This window comes from Cherax quadricarinatus, chromosome 74, assembly GCF_038502225.1.
Source record: "Cherax quadricarinatus isolate ZL_2023a chromosome 74, ASM3850222v1, whole genome shotgun sequence".
NCBI classification, from domain to species: Eukaryota; Metazoa; Arthropoda; class Malacostraca; order Decapoda; family Parastacidae; genus Cherax; species Cherax quadricarinatus.
The window spans coordinates 22606336-22625617 of NC_091365.1; the positions used below are offsets into that span (position 1 = coordinate 22606336).

Genomic DNA, 19282 nt, shown 5'->3' on the forward strand with positions numbered 1-19282 from the left:
ACTGTATAACAAGTCTGAACCAGTACTGTATAACAAGTCTGAACCAGTACTGTATAACAAGTCTGAACCAGTACTGTATAACAAGTCTGAACCAGTACTGTATAACAAGTCTGAACCAGTACTGTATAACAAGTCTGAACCAGTACTGTATAACAAGTCTGAACCAGTACTGTATAACAAGTCTGAACCAGTACTGTATAACAAGTCTGAACCAGTACTGTATAACAAGTCTGAACCAGTACTGTATAACAAGTCTGAACCAGTACTGTATAACAAGTCTGAACCAGTACTGTATAACAAGTCTGAACCAGTACTGTATAACAAGTCTGAACCAGTACTGTATAACAAGTCTGAACCAGTACTGTATAACAAGTCTGAACCAGTACTGTATAACAAGTCTGAACCAGTACTGTATAACAAGTCTGAACCAGTACTGTATAACAAGTCTGAACCAGTACTGTATAACAAGTACTGAACCCGTACTGTATAACAAGTCTGAACCAGGACTGTATAACAAGTCTGAACCAGTACTGTATAACAAGTCTGAACCAGTACTGTATAACAAGTCTGAACCAGTACTGTATAACAAGTCTGAACCAGTACTGTATAACAAGTCTGAACCAGTACTGTATAACAAGTCTGAACCAGTACTGTATAACAAGTCTGAACCAGTACTGTATAACAAGTCTGAACCAGTACTGTATAACAAGTCTGAACCAGTACTGTATAACAAGTCTGAACCAGTACTGTATAACAAGTCTGAACCAGTACTGTATAACAAGTCTGAACCAGTACTGTATAACAAGTCTGAACCAGTACTGTATAACAAGTCTGAACCAGTACTGTATAACAAGTCTGAACCAGTACTGTATAACAAGTCTGAACCAGTACTGTATAACAAGTCTGAACCAGTACTGTATAACAAGTCTGAACCAGTACTGTATAACAAGTACTGTATAACAAGTCTGAACCAGTGCTGTATAACAAGTCTGAACCAGTACTGTATAACAACTCTGAACCAGTACTGTATAACCAGTACTGTATAACAAGTCTGAACCAGTACTGTACTGTATGGAACAGGCTCTGATCCACCAGTCTGAACCAGTACTCCAGTATAACAAGTCTGAACCAGTACTGTATAACAAGTCTGAACAGTACTGTATAACAATTCTGAACCAGTACTGTATAACAAGTCTGAACAGTACTGTATAACAATTCTGAACCAGTACTGTATAACAAGTCTGAATCAGTACTGTATAACAAGTCTGAACAGTACTGTATAACAAGTCTTAACCAGTACTGTATAACAAGTCTGAACCAGTACTGTATAACAAGTCTGAACCAGTACTGTATAACAAGTCTGAACCAGTACTGTATAACAAGTCTGATCCAGTACTGTATAACAAGTCTGAACCAGTACTGTATAACAAGTCTGAACCAGTACTGTATAACAAGTCTGATCCAGTACTGTATAACAAGTCTGAACCAGTACTGTATAACAAGTCTGAACCAGTACTGTATAACAAGTCTGAACCAGTACTGTATAACAAGTCTGAACCAGTACTGTATAACAAGTCTGATCCCTTACTGTATAACATGTCTGAACAGTACTGTATAACAAGTCTGAACCAGTACTGTATAACAAGTCTGAACCAGTACTGTATAACAAGTCTGAACCAGTACTGTATAACAAGTCTGATCCAGTACTGTATAACAAGTCTGAACCAGTACTGTATAACAAGTCTGAACCAGTACTGTATAACAAGTCTGAACCAGTACTGTATAACAAGTCTGAACCAGTACTGTATAACAAGTCTGATCCAGTACTGTATAACAAGTCTGAACCAGTACTGTATAACAAGTCTGAACCAGTACTGTATAACAAGTCTGAACCAGTACTGTATAACAAGTCTGAACCAGTACTGTATAACAAGTCTGAACCAGTACTGTATAACAAGTCTGAACCAGTACTGTATAACAAGTCTGAACCAGTACTGTATAACAAGTCTGAACCAGTACTGTATAACAAGTCTGAACCAGTATGTATAACAAGTCTGAACCAGTACTGTATAACAAGTCTGAACCAGTACTGTATAACAAGTCTGAACCAGTACTGTATAACAAGTCTGAACCAGTACTGTATAACAAGTCTGAACCAGTACTGTATAACAAGTCTGATCCAGTACTGTATAACAAGTCTGAACCAGTACTGTATAACAAGTCTGAACCAGTACTGTATAACAAGTCTGAACCAGTACTGTATAACAAGTCTGAACAGTACTGTATAACAAGTCTGAACCAGTACTGTATAACAATCTGAACCAGTACTGTATAACAAGTCTGAATCAGTACTGTATAACAAGTCTGAACAGTACTGAATAACAAGTCTGAACCAGTACTGTATAACAAGTCTGAACCAGTACTGTATAACAAGTCTGAACCAGTACTGTATAACAAGTCTGAACCAGTGTATAACAAGTCTAAACCAGTACTGTATAACAAGTCTGAACAGTACTGTATAACAAGTCTGAACCAGTACTGTATAACAGGTCTGAACCAATACTGTACTGTATAACAAGTCTGAACCAGTACTGTATAACAAGTCTGAACCAGTACTGTATAACAAGTCTGTAACAAGTCTGAGTACTGTATAACAAGTCTGAACCAGTACTGTATAACAAGTCTGAACCAGTACTGTATAACAAGTCTGAACCAGTACTGTATAACAAGTCTGAACAGTACTGTATAACAAGTCTGAACCAGTACTGTATAACAAGTCTGAACAGTACTGTATAACAAGTCTGAACCAGTACTGTATAACAAGTCTGAACCAGTACTGTATAACAAGTCTGAACAGTACTGTATAACAAGTCTGAACCAGTACTGTATAACAAGTCTGAACCAGTACTGTATAACAAGTCTGAACCAGTACTGTATACCAAGTCTGAACCAGTACTGTATAACAAGTCAGAACAGTACAGTATAACAAGTCTGAACCAGTACTGTATAACAAGTCTGAACCAGTACTGTATAACAAGTCTGAACCAGTACTGTATAACAAGTCTGAACCAGTACTCTATAGCAAGTCTGAACCAGTACTGTATAACAAGTCTGAACAGTACTGTATAACAAGTCTGAACCAGTACTGTATAACAAGTCTGAACCAGTACTGTATAACAAGTCTGAACCAGTACTGTATAACAAGTCTGAACAGTACTGTATAACAAGTCTGAACCAGTACTGTATAACAAGTCTGAACCAGTACTGTATAACAAGTCTGAACCAGTACTGTATAACAAGTCTGAACCAGTACTGTATAACAAGTCTGAACCAGTACTGTATAACAAGTCTGAACCAGTACTGTATAACAAGTCTGAACCAGTACTGTATAACAAGTCTGAACAGTACTGTATAACAAGTCTGAACCAGTACTGTATAACAAGTCTGATCCAGTACTGTATAACAAGTCTGAACCAGTACTGTATAACAAGTCTGAACCAGTACTGTATAACAAGTCTGAACCAGTACTGTATAACAAGTCTGAACCAGTACTGTATAACAAGTCTGAAAAAGTACTGTTTAACAAGTCTGAACCAGTACTGTATAATAAGTCTGAACCAGTACTGTATAACAAGTCTGAACCAGTACTGTATAACAAGTCTGAACCAGTACTGTATAACAAGTCTGAACCAGTACTGTATAACAAGTCTGAACCATTACTGTATAACAAGTCTGAACCAGTACTGTATAACAATTCTGAACCAGTACTGTATAACAAGTCTGAACCAGTACTGTATAACAAGTCTGAACAGTACTGTATAACAAGTCTGAACCAGTACTGTATAACAAGTCTGAACCAGTACTGTATAACAAGTCTGAACCAGTACTGTATAACAAGTCTGAACCAGTACTGTATAACAAGTCTGAACCAGTACTGTATAACAAGTCTGAACCAGTACTGTATAACAAGTCTGAACCAGTACTGTATAACAAGTCTGAACCAGTACTGTATAACAAGTCTGAACCAGTACTGTATAACAAGTCTGAACAGTACTGTATAAAAAGTCTGAACCAGTACTGTATAACAAGTCTGAACCAGTACTGTATAACAAGTCTGAACCAGTACTGTATAACAAGTCTGAACCAGTACTGTATAACAAGTCTGAACAGTACTGTATAACAAGTCTGAACCAGTACTGTATAACAAGTCTGAACCAGTACTGTATAACACGTCTGAACCAGTACTGTATAACAAGTCTGAACCAGTACTGTATAACAAGTCTGAACCAGTACTGTATAACAAGTCTGAACCAGTACTGTATAACAAGTCTGAACCAGTACTGTATAACAAGTCTGAACCAGTACTGTATAACAACTCTGAACCAGTACTGTATAACAAGTCTGAACCAGTACTGTATAACAAGTCTGAACCAGTACTGTACGTTGGTTTGCGTGCAGCCAGCAGCAACAGCCTGGATGATCAGGCTCTGATCCACCAGGAGGCCTGGTCACAGACCGGGCCGCGGTGGCGTTGACCCCCGGAACTCTCTCCAGGTAAACTCCAGGTAATAACAAGTCTGAACCAGTACTGTATAACAAGTCTGAACAGTACTGTATAACAATTCTGAACCAGTACTGTATAACAAGTCTGAACAGTACTGTATAACAATTCTGAACCAGTACTGTATAACAAGTCTGAACCAGTACTGTATAACAAGTCTGAACAGTACTGTATAACAAGTCTTAACCAGTACTGTATAACAAGTCTGAACCAGTACTGTATAACAAGTCTGAACCAGTACTGTATAACAAGTCTGAACCAGTACTGTATAACAAGTCTGATCCAGTACTGTATAACAAGTCTGAACCAGTACTGTATAACAAGTCTGAACCAGTACTGTATAACAAGTCTGATCCAGTACTGTATAACAAGTCTGAACCAGTACTGTATAACAAGTCTGATCCAGTACTGTATAACAAGTCTGAACCAGTTCTGTAAAACAAGTCTGAACCAGTACTGTATAACAAGTCTGATCCAATACTGTATAACAAGTCTGAACAGTACTGTATAACAAGTCTGAACCAGTACTGTATAACAAGTCTGAACCAGTACTGTATAAAAAGTCTGAACCAGTACTGTATAACAAGTCTGATCCAGTACTGTATAACAAGTCTGAATCAGTACTGTATAACAAGTCTGAACCAGTACTGTATAACAAGTCTGATCCAGTACTGTATAACAAGTCTGAACCAGTACTGCATGACAAGTCTGATCCAGTACTGTATAACAAGTCTGAACCAGTACTGTATAACAAGTCTGAACCAGTACTGTATAACAAGTCTGATCCAGTGCTGTATAACAAGTCTGAACCAGTACTGTATAACAAGTCTGAACCAGTACTGTATAACAAGTCTGAACCAGTACTGTATAACAAGTCTGAACCAGTACTGTATAACAAGTCTGAACCAGTACTGTATAACAAGTCTGAACCAGTACTGTATAACAAGTCTGAACCAGTACTGTATAACAAGTCTGAACCAGTACTGTATAACAAGTCTGAACCAGTACTGTATAACAAGTCTGATCCAGTACTGTATAACAAGTCTGAAGCAGTACTGTATGACAAGTCTGATCCAGTACTGTATAACAAGTCTGAACCAGTACTGTATAACAAGTCTGAACCAGTACTGTAAAACAAGTCTGATCCAGTGCTGTATAACAAGTCTGAACCAGTACTGTATAACAAGTCTGAACCAGTACTGTATAACAAGTCTGAACCAGTACTGTATAACAAGTCTGAACCAGTACTGTATAACAAGTCTGAACCAATACTGTATAACAAGTCTGAACCAGTACTGTATAACAAGTCTGAACCAGTACTGTATAACAAGTCTGAACCAGTACTGTATAACAAGTCTGATCCAGTACTGTATAACAAGTCTGAACCAGTACTGTATGACAAGTCTGATCCAGTACTGTATAACAAGTCTGAACCAGTACTGTATAACAAGTCTGAACCAGTACTGTATAACAAGTCTGATCCAGTGCTGTATAACAAGTCTGAACCAGTACTGTATAACAAGTCTGAACCAGTACTGTATAACAAGTCTGAACCAGTACTGTATAACAAGTCTGAACCAGTACTGTATAACAAGTCTGAACCAGTACTGTATAACAAGTCTGAACCAGTACTGTATAACAAGTCTGAACCAGTACTGTATAACAAGTCTGAACCAGTACTGTATAACAAGTCTGAACCAGTACTGTATAACAAGTCTGATCCAGTACTGTATAACAAGTCTGAACCAGTACTGTATGACAAGTCTGATCCAGTACTGTATAACAAGTCTGAACCAGTACTGTATAACAAGTCTGAACCAGTACTGTATAACAAGTCTGATCCAGTGCTGTATAACAAGTCTGAACCAGTACTGTATAACAAGTCTGAACCAGTACTGTATAACAAGTCTTAACCAGTACTGTATAACAAGTCTGAACCAGTACTGTATAACAAGTCTGAACCAGTACTGTATAACAAGTCTGAACCAGTACTGTATAACAAGTCTGAACCAGTACTGTATAACAAGTCTGAACCAGTACTGTATAACAAGTCTGAACCAGTACTGTATAACAAGTCTGAACCAGTATTGTATAATAAGTCTGATCCAGTACTGTATAACAAGTCTGAACCAGTACTGTATGACAAGTCTGATCCAGTACCGTATAACAAGTCTGAACCAGTACTGTATAACAAGTCTGAACCAGTACTGTATAACAAGTCTGAACCAGTACTGTATAACAAGTCTGAACCAGTACTGTATAACAAGTCTGAACCAGTGCTGGAATAATATTTTTCTCACCTTTCTTTAATTCGCTACAAATTACTAAAAATCTTTGTTTTATTGGTATTTATAACTTAGACAATATCTAAGAAAGAAAAAAAAAATAAATGAAATAATGTCAAACACATTTTGAGAATTTGTTTAGTTTTAAAAATTCTGTAACATTTAGAAAGTCCAATTCAGTGACGGTTCATGCGAAAGCCCAGACATCACAGTCTGACTGTCACTTTGAACTGTAATATTCTTAAGAATTTTTTTCCACAACTTTGGGCACTATACTTCTCACCTGAAGAAGTGAGTTATTGTGCTTTAAAAATAATAATAATAATAATAATAATAATAATAATAATAATAATAATAATAATAATAATAAAAATAATAATAATAATAATAATAATAATATCTTTATTTACTACCAGTACATGTACAAGGTATACAGGCCATAGCTGACATCAATGACATACTACTATATAGAAAGTCGCTTGTTATGCTGAGAATTTCCCGCAAATTCGGTCAGTTTTGTTCCAGGATGCGACCCACACCAGTCCTCTAACACCCAGGATGCGACCCACACCAGTCCACTAACACCCAGGTACCCATTTTACTGAAGGGAAACATAGACAACCGGTGTAAGGAAACGTCCGATATTTCCACCCCTTCGCCGCGAATCGAACCCGGACCTTCACCGTGTGAAGCGAGAGCTTTTGCACCAGGCCACGGGACACCACAAGTTAGTTAAACTCGTTACTTCTAACAGCCACATCAATTCCTAGATGCACTTTGTTGGCTGTATTTTGCAAAACATATTTCAGTAGTGTATAATTCAGCTTCTTGTAGATTATAGGAACGTCGTAGAGTCCGGCACAGGTTCCTGGTACAGATAACGTCAGTTATGATAAGTAGAAGCAAATACAAAGAATACATAATTACATGGAAAATATTATCACAATCTATTCAGTAAAAGACTAAGATTTAAACCATACCACTAGCGGGGTTAGAACCCGCGATCAGAGAGTCATGAAACTCCAGACCGACGCGCTAGCCACTGGACCAGCTGGATACAGTAAGATTCAGCCCAAAATTAGTTGATTCCCTGTACTAAGAAATACGAGAGTTGGAATTATAAACCAGTAAGAAAACTTTCTCTAATTATCTCACTGTGGTGAACATCCCAAAAAACACTTTAAGGTTGTAACTACTCAGAAGTTATGGTCTTAAGATGTCAACATCGAAAGTTTGAAGCCAGTCTGTCGTGCGTTCTTGCTTAATTTTGCACTAAAATACAAATATCAATTAATCCTCTTTTTTCTCTAAGATTCAACAGCATTTTAATTCTGAAGTCAATCACAAGACATCAACCAGTTTTATTAATGAATTCAATTTGATTAATAAAACTGACAAGCTATAATTTACAAAACCCAAAGGTGACACTTCGTTTCTGAAAAACACTTGATCACTAAAAGTTTGAAACCGACCAGAAGATGCATTCTCCCCAACAAATTTTTAATTACTAGTCAGAAAATTAGAAGTTCTGCCCCAATAAGCCTAAGCCCACAAAATTTATTATTTTTCATAAGATTCAACAGCCATTAAATATTGATGTCATTCAGAAGAATCAATTTGATGTTATTACAAATATATATATATATATATATATATATATATATATATATATATATATATATATATATATATATATATATATATATATATATATATATTTTACGGTAATTTGGTAATTTTTTTTACTAAGGTATTTGAAGTAGCAGATTATAGATCATAATAAAGATTATAGATCATAATACAGAATACAACATTGTATATATGGATTTCAAAAACTTTTTGTGATGCAGCGAGAGCTTTACTCTCACTTAACACACGGAGGGCTCGGGTTCGATTCCCGGCGGGGTAGAAATATTTCGACACGTTTCATTACACCTGTTGTCATATTCACCTAGCAGCAAGTAGGTACCTGGGTGTTAGTTAACTGGTGTGGGTGGCATCCTGGGGGACAAGATTGAGGACCACGATGGCAATAAGACAGACAGTCCTCGATGACGCACTGACTTTCCTGGGGTTAAAAATCCAAACGAAATCTTATCTTAACGAAAGTAGATGTACGAGGATTAAAAGAAATTTCATGAATGATCGATGCACAGAGAACACAGTTCACAGAGAACACAGTTTACAGAGAACACAGTTTACAGAGAACACAGTTTACAGAGAACACAGTTTACAGAGAACACAGTTTACAGAGAGCTTGTATGAGTTGGGAGATATCAGGAGATCTGTTGCTAGTGATGCTTCAATGGGACTGTTTATAATTTACATAAATGAAATAGACGAGGGAATAATAGCGGCATTAAAAAGAACTGAACTGAACTGAGAGAATAGGTATGACCCTTGTGGGGGGAGCGGGGAAGTGGGGATAGTGGAAGAAAAGGTTGGTGAGAGGAAGACTGTGAGGGGAAGGGATAGTACCAGGGTTAACCCAGTCGCGAGGCAGATAGTGGTTCAGGAGTTGTTGACGCGGCAAGGAGTGCTGATTAACTGGCAGGGGATATCCATTACGCGACTTTACAAAGCATTGGTGAAGGCTTGTATTCAAAACATGACGTTGTTAAAGGTCCACCCCGAATTAAAAGTTTACCGTGGACACTAAAACAGACCATCAAACAAATTCTGATGAAAACACTAGAGAGATACGAAACAATCGGGAATGATTGATGCAGTGGTCAGAGAAGTGGCAGGAGCCTTGACATATGTAAGGTTTAAACCCTAAGAAAATAAATAAACCATGATAATTACAAAGTAAACAATGTAGATTTAGGAGTCCTGGTTAGTGGCAATCTAAAGCCACAATAATTGTGCATAAGTGTTGGGCAATAAATATGGACTCGAGAAATTTTGGGCTTACATCAAGATGTAAAATTAATATGACTCCTCAGTTAGTGCATCAACTTTATCTTGTTAAACCACTTTTAGAATATACTGTACAGTTATGATCTGTTTTACGTGATAGATATAAATGCGCTTGAAAACATACAGTGAAGAATGACAATGTTGAAGATTGAGACACTTATGCAGCATATGGGAATCTTTATTCAGGAAACGTTTCGCCACACAGTGGCTTCATCAGTCCAATACAAAGAGGAAGGCGTAAGGAGAGGAGGAGTATGAGGTAATCAGTCCCTCAGCCTGGTATGATTACCTCATACTCCTCCTCTCCTTACGCCTTCCTCTTTGTATTGGACTGATGAAGCCACTGTGTGGCGAAACGTTTCCTGAATAAAGATTCCCATATGCTGCATAAGTGTCTCAATCTTCAACTTGTCGATTTTTCAAACCATTCATCACAAGAATGACAATGTTGATCCCATGTATCAGAAATCTTTCTGTGAGGCAGATTGAGGGGACTGAATTTAAACTCTCTGGAAATAGGAAGGGTATTAGATGTGTACATTTGGAATACAGAAATAAATAAAGGGATACAAATAACTTGCTAAAAATATCTAAATAATTCAGAACTCACACCAATGGGTTCTAAGTAGGAAAATTTACTAATTAAGTTAGAACATTAGGTAAGAGTCGTGGATAATTCATGTACCTAGCAGGTTGGTAAGGTAGACGTATGAGTGTGGGTGTGAGTTAGACCTACCTAGCATGTGCCAGTATGCCTATTACAGATCTCTCTTTATGTTCTAAGCTAATGTTATACCATCTGGTAAACTGGATGATCAAACTAGCACTTACACTCCACTAACAATACCAGCCATCATCTAGGTACAATATAATAGTGTTAAAAACATGAAGCTGAGCAGAAGAGGATTTCTCAAGTTAACTCAATGAAATCAAAATCTGCAAAGTAATGACCAGAGGACACTAGCACCTGTCGACTGTATCATAAACCCTCCCGTAGCTATATTGAAGCAGTGCTGAAAATTTTAAGTCAATTCAATAAAGCGTTCTGTTATAAGAATCCAGTGAACGGGTATGGTTCGAACCCATGGCACGTGAGTACTAAGACTCCTGGCCAGTGCGTAAGCTACTCGGCCTGGAGTTTTAGGACTTACTCAACATGGGTTCAAACCTTACCCGTTTCGTGGTTGGTTTGCAGTCGTGTTATTACGATTTCGTGAGACAAGATGGCGGCTTTAAGGGGACTTGAGGTAGAGTTCTCTACAACCGAACTTGAGGGAGATTCATTTGTAAAAACTCGCATTTATAGCTACAGTGGTGGCCCATGCTAACCTCCCTATGGTGTATTGAAGTATACTAAGTTGGATGAATCTTATAGCCAAATAGCCCAGTGGTTAACGCACTGGCCTGAAGTTTATGGACTCGCCTTGAGTTCAAATCCTACCCGTTCCGTGATTTGTTTGTAATACCGTTACTACGATCTAGTGAATCATATTATTAACGGAAACCTTAAAGAAAGTAAGAGCCCATAAGAATGGGCCGCTCTAGGACGAAATGGTACAAAAATAAGAGCTTCTGAATCTCACTTCATTTTAAAACGCCATTAAAATAAGAGCTTCTGAAATTCTCAAATTTCTTTTCTCTGTAAATTGAAATTCTCTTCAATCTTATTCGTAAAATAATTTTATTGTTGACTTGTTAAAGGAATTTAGTTTTCAATATTTTTCGAACTGGTTTCTATTAAGTGTAATAATTCAAATGTATCACTGAGATGTATCACTGAGATGTATCACTGAGATGTATCACTGAGATGTATCACTGAGATGTATCACTGAGATGTATCACTGAGATGTATCACTGAGATGTATCACTGAGATGTATCACTGAGATGTATCACTGAGATGTATCAAAGAGATGTATCACTGAGATGCATAATGAGATGTATCACTGAGATGTATCACTGAGATGTATCACTGAGATATATAATGAGATGTATCACTGAGATGTATCACTGAGATGTGTCACTGAGATGTATCACTGAGATGTATCACTGAGATGTATCACTGAGATGTATCACTGAGATGTATAATGAGATGTATCACTGAGATGTATCAAAGAGATGTATCACTGAGATGTATCACTGAGATATATCACTGAGATGTATAATGAGATGTATCACTGAGATGTATCACCGAGATGTATCACTGAGATGTATCACTGAGATTTATCACTGAGATGTATCACTGAGATGCATCACTGAGATGTATAATGAGATGTATCACTGAGATGTATCACTGAGATGTATCACTGAGACGTATCACTGAGACGTATCACTAAGATGTATCAGAGATGTATCACTGAGATGTATCACTGAGATGTATCACTGAGATGTATCACTGAGATTTATCACTGAGATGTATCACTGAGATGCATCACTGAGATGTATAATGAGATGTATCACTGAGATTTATCACTGAGATGTATCACTGAGATGCATCACTGAGATGTATAATGAGATGTATCACTGAGATGTATCACTGAGATGTATCACTGAGATGTATCACTGAGATGCATCACTGAGATGTATAATGAGATATATAATGAGGTGTATCACTGAGATGTATCACTGTGATGTATCACTGAGATGTATCACTGTGATGTATCACTGAGATGTATCACTGTGATGTATCACTGTGATGTATCACTGAGATGTATCACTGTGATGTATCACTGAGATGTATCACTGAGATGTATCACTGTGATGTATCACTGTGATGTATCACTGTGATGTATCACTGTGATGTATCACTGAGATGTATCACTGAGATGTATCACTGTGATGTATCACTGAGATGTATCACTGTGATGTATCACTGAGATGTTTGAAAAATATTGGATCCATTACAAGAATCATGGAATGAGTAATAACATTAATTATGAGGTAGCTGCACTTGCCAGTTGTTACACTAACCTGACCTTAGTAACCATGCAACATTAATTAAAATTTGAAGTTGATCAGATGAGGCCTCATGTTGAACTTTGCTGGAAGGAAAAAATACAGGCAACCACTTAGGGAAACCCCCATCAGGGAGTCCTATTTCTCCCCTGGCAATCACTTAAAGGAACCCCCTTCAGGGAGTCTTAATTATCCACCGGCAACCACTTAAAGGAACCCCCATCAGGGAGTCTTAATTGTACCCCGGCAACCACTTAAAGGAACTCCCTTCAGGGAGTCTTAATTGTACCCCGGCAACTACTTAAAGGACCCCACTTCAGGGAGTCTTATTTCTCCCCTGGCAACCACTTAAAGGACCCTCCTTCAGGGAGTCTTATTTCTCCCCTGGCAACCACTTGAAGGACCCCCCATCAGAGAGTCTTAATTACCCACCGGCAACCACTTAAAGGAGCCCCCTTCAGGGAGTCTTATTTCTCCCCTGGCAACCACTTAAAGGACCCCCCCTTCAGGGAGTCTTAATTATCTCCCTGCAACCACATAAGGAACCCCCTTCAGGGAGTCTTAATTGTTCTTCGGTAACCACTTAACCCCCTTCAGGAAGTCTTAATTATCCCCGGGATATTGACCAGCATCTCACTTGAGGGTGAGAAGTTGAGTCACATTACATATATCACTGGTAAGTCTGGCTGCAAGAGTAGAATGCTTGCTTTGTCTATCAGTGGATGCATTATCGAGGCTCTACTATTCCTGACGGTTATTGTTCCTTGAGAGATTAGCGTTCACATAACTTATTTTTTTATTTTTTGCTGCCTTATATTTTCTCTGTAGGTAATTCTTCTTCCAAATTTTTGATCAAAGAAATTAAAAACTCTCTCTGCACCTTCGGATCAGGTTTGATTAATCTCGCCTTCTTATCAGTGTCGTGCAGAGGTCTGGTGATGCCCGGCGCCACCGCCCCTTCGCCCCTCCCCCTCTGCATGCCTCTGCTTCTTACCTATCCTAATGAAAAGGTTCGGTATAATAACAGTAATATCCATGTGTTTTACAGGTCTGTCATCACTCTCGTGTACTTCGGATTATCCTCGAACACTAGCAATTTGGGTGGCAATGTGTTTGTGAACTTTATCGCCAGTATGCTTATCGAGATTCCATCCTGCATCTTCTCCTATTTCGCCCTTGACAGGTAATGGACTCATGCTTGGTGGGCGGGGGATGTGGCGGAAATGTGGTGGGATGTAACTCGATCGCTAGCGCACTCAACTCACACCGAGGTCTGGAATTAAATGGTATAAATACCGACACAATGGAAATATAAACACATATGCAGTTTAATGTGATCCTTTATTGACAACGTTTCGCCCACACAGTGGGCTTTTTCAAGTCACAAACAGATCTTCCTGGGATGGAAGGTACGCGAGTATTTATAGTCAGCTTCAGAAAGTTGAGGTCAGGTGGAGAATGCTGCATCTGATGATCTACCAAGTGGGGTTATGGAGTCTAAAATCTTGGGTAGCTTGGAAGGGAGATTGGATAAGTTTGTGAGCAGACCTTCTGCAGTGTTCTTCCATTCCTATGTTCTTATGTGGGATAGCAATGAAGAAGTTTGACTCACGAAATCGTAATGACACGATTGCAAACAAACCATACCTCGGGCGGGATTGAGCCCGCGGTCAGAGAGTCTCAAAACTCCGGACCGTCGCGTTAGCTAAAGCGACGGTCTGGAGTTTTGAGACTCTCTGACCGCGGGTTCAATCCCGCCCATGGTATGGTTTTATTTATGAAGAAGTTTCTTGGCAAGTTTCTCAGCTATGTTATAGAAGCCATTGCTCTGGTTGAAATTGTCGGATATAAAGACAAGCGATGATTCCAGGATTCTTCGATATTGAGTGTTGTCTTCTGTGGCGATAAGTCTTGAGTTTATGTAGTTAACTAAATGGTTGTGTGAATTGCGGTGTTGTACACAGGCATTCCTTCTATCGTCAGACCTGCTTGCGTATTGGTGTTATGAAATACGTGTTTGGAGGTCTCTTGATGTTTCGCCCACGTATAATTTGCTGCAGTCATTACAAGGGACAGGACAAGTTTCCATCCTCTGCAGGGGTATACATAATCCCTTGTAATGACTGCAGCAAATTATACGTGGGCGAAACATCAAGAGACCTCCAAACACGTATTTCATAACACCAATACGCAAGCAGGACTGACGATACAAGGAATGCCTGTGTACAACACCGCAATTCACGCAACCATTTAGTTAACTACAGAAACTCAAGACTTATCGCCAGAGAAGACAACACTCAATACCGAAGAATCCTGGAATCATCGCTTATCTTTATATCCGACAACTTCAACCAGAATAGTGGCTTCTATAACATAGCTGAACCACTTGCCAAGAAACTTCTTCATCGCTATCCCACATAAGAGCATAGGAATGGAAGAACACTGCAGAAGGTCTGCTCACAAACTTATCCAATCTCCCTTCCAAGCTACCCAAGATTTTAGACTCTATAACCCCACTCAGATGCAGCATTCTCCACCTGACCACAGCATTCTGAACCTGACTATAAATACTCGCGTACCTTCCACCCCAGGAAGATCTGTTTGTGACATGAAACGTGGACGAAACGTTGTAAATAAAGGATCACATTAAACTGTATATGTGTTTATATTTTCACACCGAGGTCTGGAGATCGAATATCCTCCAGTACGGCTGGAAAACATTAGGGACGTGTTTCCATAAGACACCTTCTGTCACTGTCCCTGTTCACCCATCAGTTTAAAATGGGTACCTGGGTGTTAGTCGACTGGTGTGAGTCGCATCCTGGGACAAAAACTGACCTAATTTGCGGGAAATGCTCAGCATAACAAGGGGCTTTCTATATAGTAGTATGTCATTGATGTCAACTATGGTGTGTGTACCTTGTGCATGGAGCAACATAAAGATAACTAGTTGAACACTTTGTCTACACATCAGTTTTGCAGACTAGGAGCTGTTATCCTATCTCAGCACAATACTAACTAAGGTATACTACCACCACCTAGGATACGACCTGCAACAATCAACTAACACCAAGTACCTACTTACTGCTATTTTAGCAGGGACAGCCAAACGTTTTTACCCTTGCCGGGGATTAAACCCCTAACATTCAGTATGGGAGCCGAGTGCAATGTCAACCGAGCCACTTGATCTTAAAAAAAATAAATCTGTAAATACTGAATATCTTATAAGAATATTTTTGGATCTAATATTCCTAAGAAATTCCAATGAAAACAATCAATGTTCCCCTATTCATTATTTTTTCCATTCTTCGTATAAAAACCAAATATATACGGCGAGGTATCAGATAAAATGTGACTTATATGCTGTACATCTAAATTAATTTTAAGGCCAATTACCTGTTTTAGAGGTTAAACCAACAGTGTGCTAATCTAAATGTGGTTTACAAACACTGGCTATAAAAACAGTGTTATATTAAGTTTGTTGTTCTTTAAATTAAACCATAATTCTCTTATTTTATTAGACAGTAAGAGGAAGAGCTATTTTATTTCTCTACTGATTGTAAATTCCTTGAGTAGTTTAGCACTTATTAGTGAATATTTTATTGATGATAATAATAATAATAATAATAATAATAATAATAATAATAATAATAATAATAATAATAATAATAATAATGGATAAATAAACACCAATGCAGTATATGATTCTTTATTGGCAACGTTTCGCCCACACAGTGGGCTTTATCAAGTCACAAAGAGATGTGTTTGTGTCTTGGTAAATCCCACTGTGTGGGCGAAACGTTGTCAATAAAGGATCTCATTATACTGCTTATGTGTTTATTTTCCATCGTGTCAGTATTTTATACCATTTATCTCCATTAATATTAATAATAACAACAACAATACTAATAATAACAGCTACAACAACAAAAACAACAACAACAATGTTGAGAGGGTTCGTGGAGATGTGATGGCTGGAGTTAAACACACTTGTTGGATGGTATCACTTATATTAGCAGAGTGTGAAAGGGGAGCCCAGACTGGCCTGTCCTATTGCCTGGTAGACCTAAGCGTGGAGAAAGAAAGCGTGATCACGGGAACGCTGCGCTCACATCGGCATCAATCGACGTCATACAAACTAGTCACTAGGCCTAGCAAGGGGTCATGTATGTAAAACATATGGATGGTACTAACTATGATACTCAGATAAGCTATACAAACATGTAGGGGATCAGCAACTATGCTGTCAACAAGAACAACAACAACAACAAGAACAACAACAACAATAATACTAACACTAATAATAATGACAATAATAATAATAATAATAATAATAATGACAACAAAAACATGTGGAGTTATCCACTGCAGAATTCTGGGTCCCTTATTATTCCTATGTTATGTCAACATGTCCATCAGTGTCAAGTACAAACTCTCATTGTATGCAGATGACAGTGCTCTGTTAGTGTCAGGTAAAGACCAACATGATATAGCTAAGGTATTAACACTGGAATTGAAGTCCTGCAGCAAATGGTTAGTAGATAACAAACTATCGTTACATCTTGGGTAAACTGAAGCCATACTCTTCGGCATGAAACAGAAACTGATATCGGTAAATAACTTTAATGTACAGTGTAATGAGGAGCCCATCACTTCAGTTTCCTCAGTAGAATATCTGGAAATCCCCTTTGTCCCATGCATGTCAGGAGAATTCAAAAGTAACAGTGTAGTACAGAAAGCGAATGCCAGACTGAAGTTCCTCGACACACAAGCACAGTGTCTACCTACTGAGGCTCGCATACAGTTGCTCTTATACAGTTTCATATGGATTACGCTTGCTCTTCATGGTACTCTGCCTTGGCAAAAAACTGAAGGATAGACTATAAATCACCCAGAACAAAATGGTAAGATTCATCCTGGACCTGGGACCAAGAGAGCATGTAGGCCAGGATGAATTACAGGATGTTGAAGACAGAGTAAAACAACTGAAGCTAAATCAAGTTTGTAAAATTGCTCACAAACAGTGTCCAGAATATCTTGCTGTCAATTTTGTCAAGGTTGGGAACCGCAGCAATCATAGTACTAGGGGGAGAGAGAGCACAACTTTGTAGTAGCCACAGTCAGTGGCCAGGCTTCGAACACCTTTTATTGTACAGCAATAAAGGAATGGAACAGACTACCCGCACATGTCAAAGCCAGTCATAGCATGAACCAGTTCAAGAAGAGTGCCAAAAGGTGTCTGATGAATGTAGCGACAGAATGGGAGGAGAATTATTTTTTTTTTTAGCTAACATACATGTAAATGTAAATAACTCTTTATATATCTCCTTGAGATAGAATAATAATAAGATATTATCTCCTTTATAGTATAATAATAAGATATTATCTCCTTTATAGTATAATAATAAGGTATTAAAAGGACCCCATTGGAAATAAGTCATTATTATTATCAAAAATTCGCCGGTATTCTCCCGGCCCGGGCCTTTTCCAAGTGGCGGCCCGGCCTTGGCTCCCTCTTTAGGGAGTGTCTGAGACCTAAGTCTCCCATAGGAGGAGGTACAAGTACCCCCTCATCTTTGGGACCAACTATCCCCAGGCCTAGCCACATTCCTCACCCTCACGGGGCTCGTAGGGAGAAGCTAGGCCTCTCTGGTCTGCCATCCCCGCCCCAAGGGGGCTAATGGGAATGACAGTCTTGTGAGCTGCAAGTTCTGGCTGAGGCACCTACCCTGCCCTAGAAGGGCTGGGCATGGTGTCGATCGAAATAAGTTACTCCGACTTTTGGGTTATCCCAGGTTCTTTACACATATTCTGCTATGTATGATAATCTATGTAACTGTATTTGTGCATACCTGAATAAACTTACCAACAACAACGTATGTTTAGGTAAAGAGTCATTAAAGATAATCAGTATAGTGTCTTTAGTCATAATAAGAGTACATGTGCAAGTGTCGTGAAGGTTATTACTGTTATTCCACAGACTGGGACGTAAGGGTTCGCTCTCCTTCGTGCTGTTACTTGGCGGATTCTCGTGCTTCATATCCGGGTTTATTCCAGAAGGTAAACTCTCTGGCAATACGGCAGATTCCATGCCCACACCATTGCCATTTCACTCATGTAAAACACACATTGTTTATTAGGCAGGTTCATTTGACATTTTTAATTTCCACTAGAAATGAAATAATACTTTAGTTCAGGATAAGACATTTTTTTTAGTTGACGTAAAATGATGAACTGTCAGTCTTAAAACAAATTACTGTGTATACACACACGCACGCATACATACATACGTACATATATACATACATACATATATGCATAAACCCCACCCCCACAGTAACCCTCAGTAACCCACACAATGTACCCTCTCCCCCCATCCCCCTAACCACAAACCCCACCCTCACAGTAACCAACAGAAACCCACAGACTGTACCCTCTATCCCCATCCCCCTCACCGCAACCCCCTCCCCCACTGTAAGCCCCCATAGGCCCTCTTCCCCCACATCCCACACCACAGACCCCACCCCAACACCAACCTCCTATAGGCCCCTGCCAGGGTACCTA

General features: G+C 38.8%; 1 protein-coding gene across 1 annotated transcript in view; it reads left to right on the plus strand.

The window, feature by feature from the left end:
• LOC128700221 (organic cation transporter protein-like) overlaps positions 1–19282 on the plus strand; it is a 205704-nt gene that overhangs the window by 95069 nt on the left and 91353 nt on the right. Inside the window, exons 7-8 of the mRNA XM_070100826.1 lie at positions 13767–13901; positions 18699–18778. Of these exons, the coding sequence (XP_069956927.1) occupies positions 13767–13901; positions 18699–18778 (215 nt within the window). The remainder of the gene's footprint in view (positions 1–13766; positions 13902–18698; positions 18779–19282) is intronic.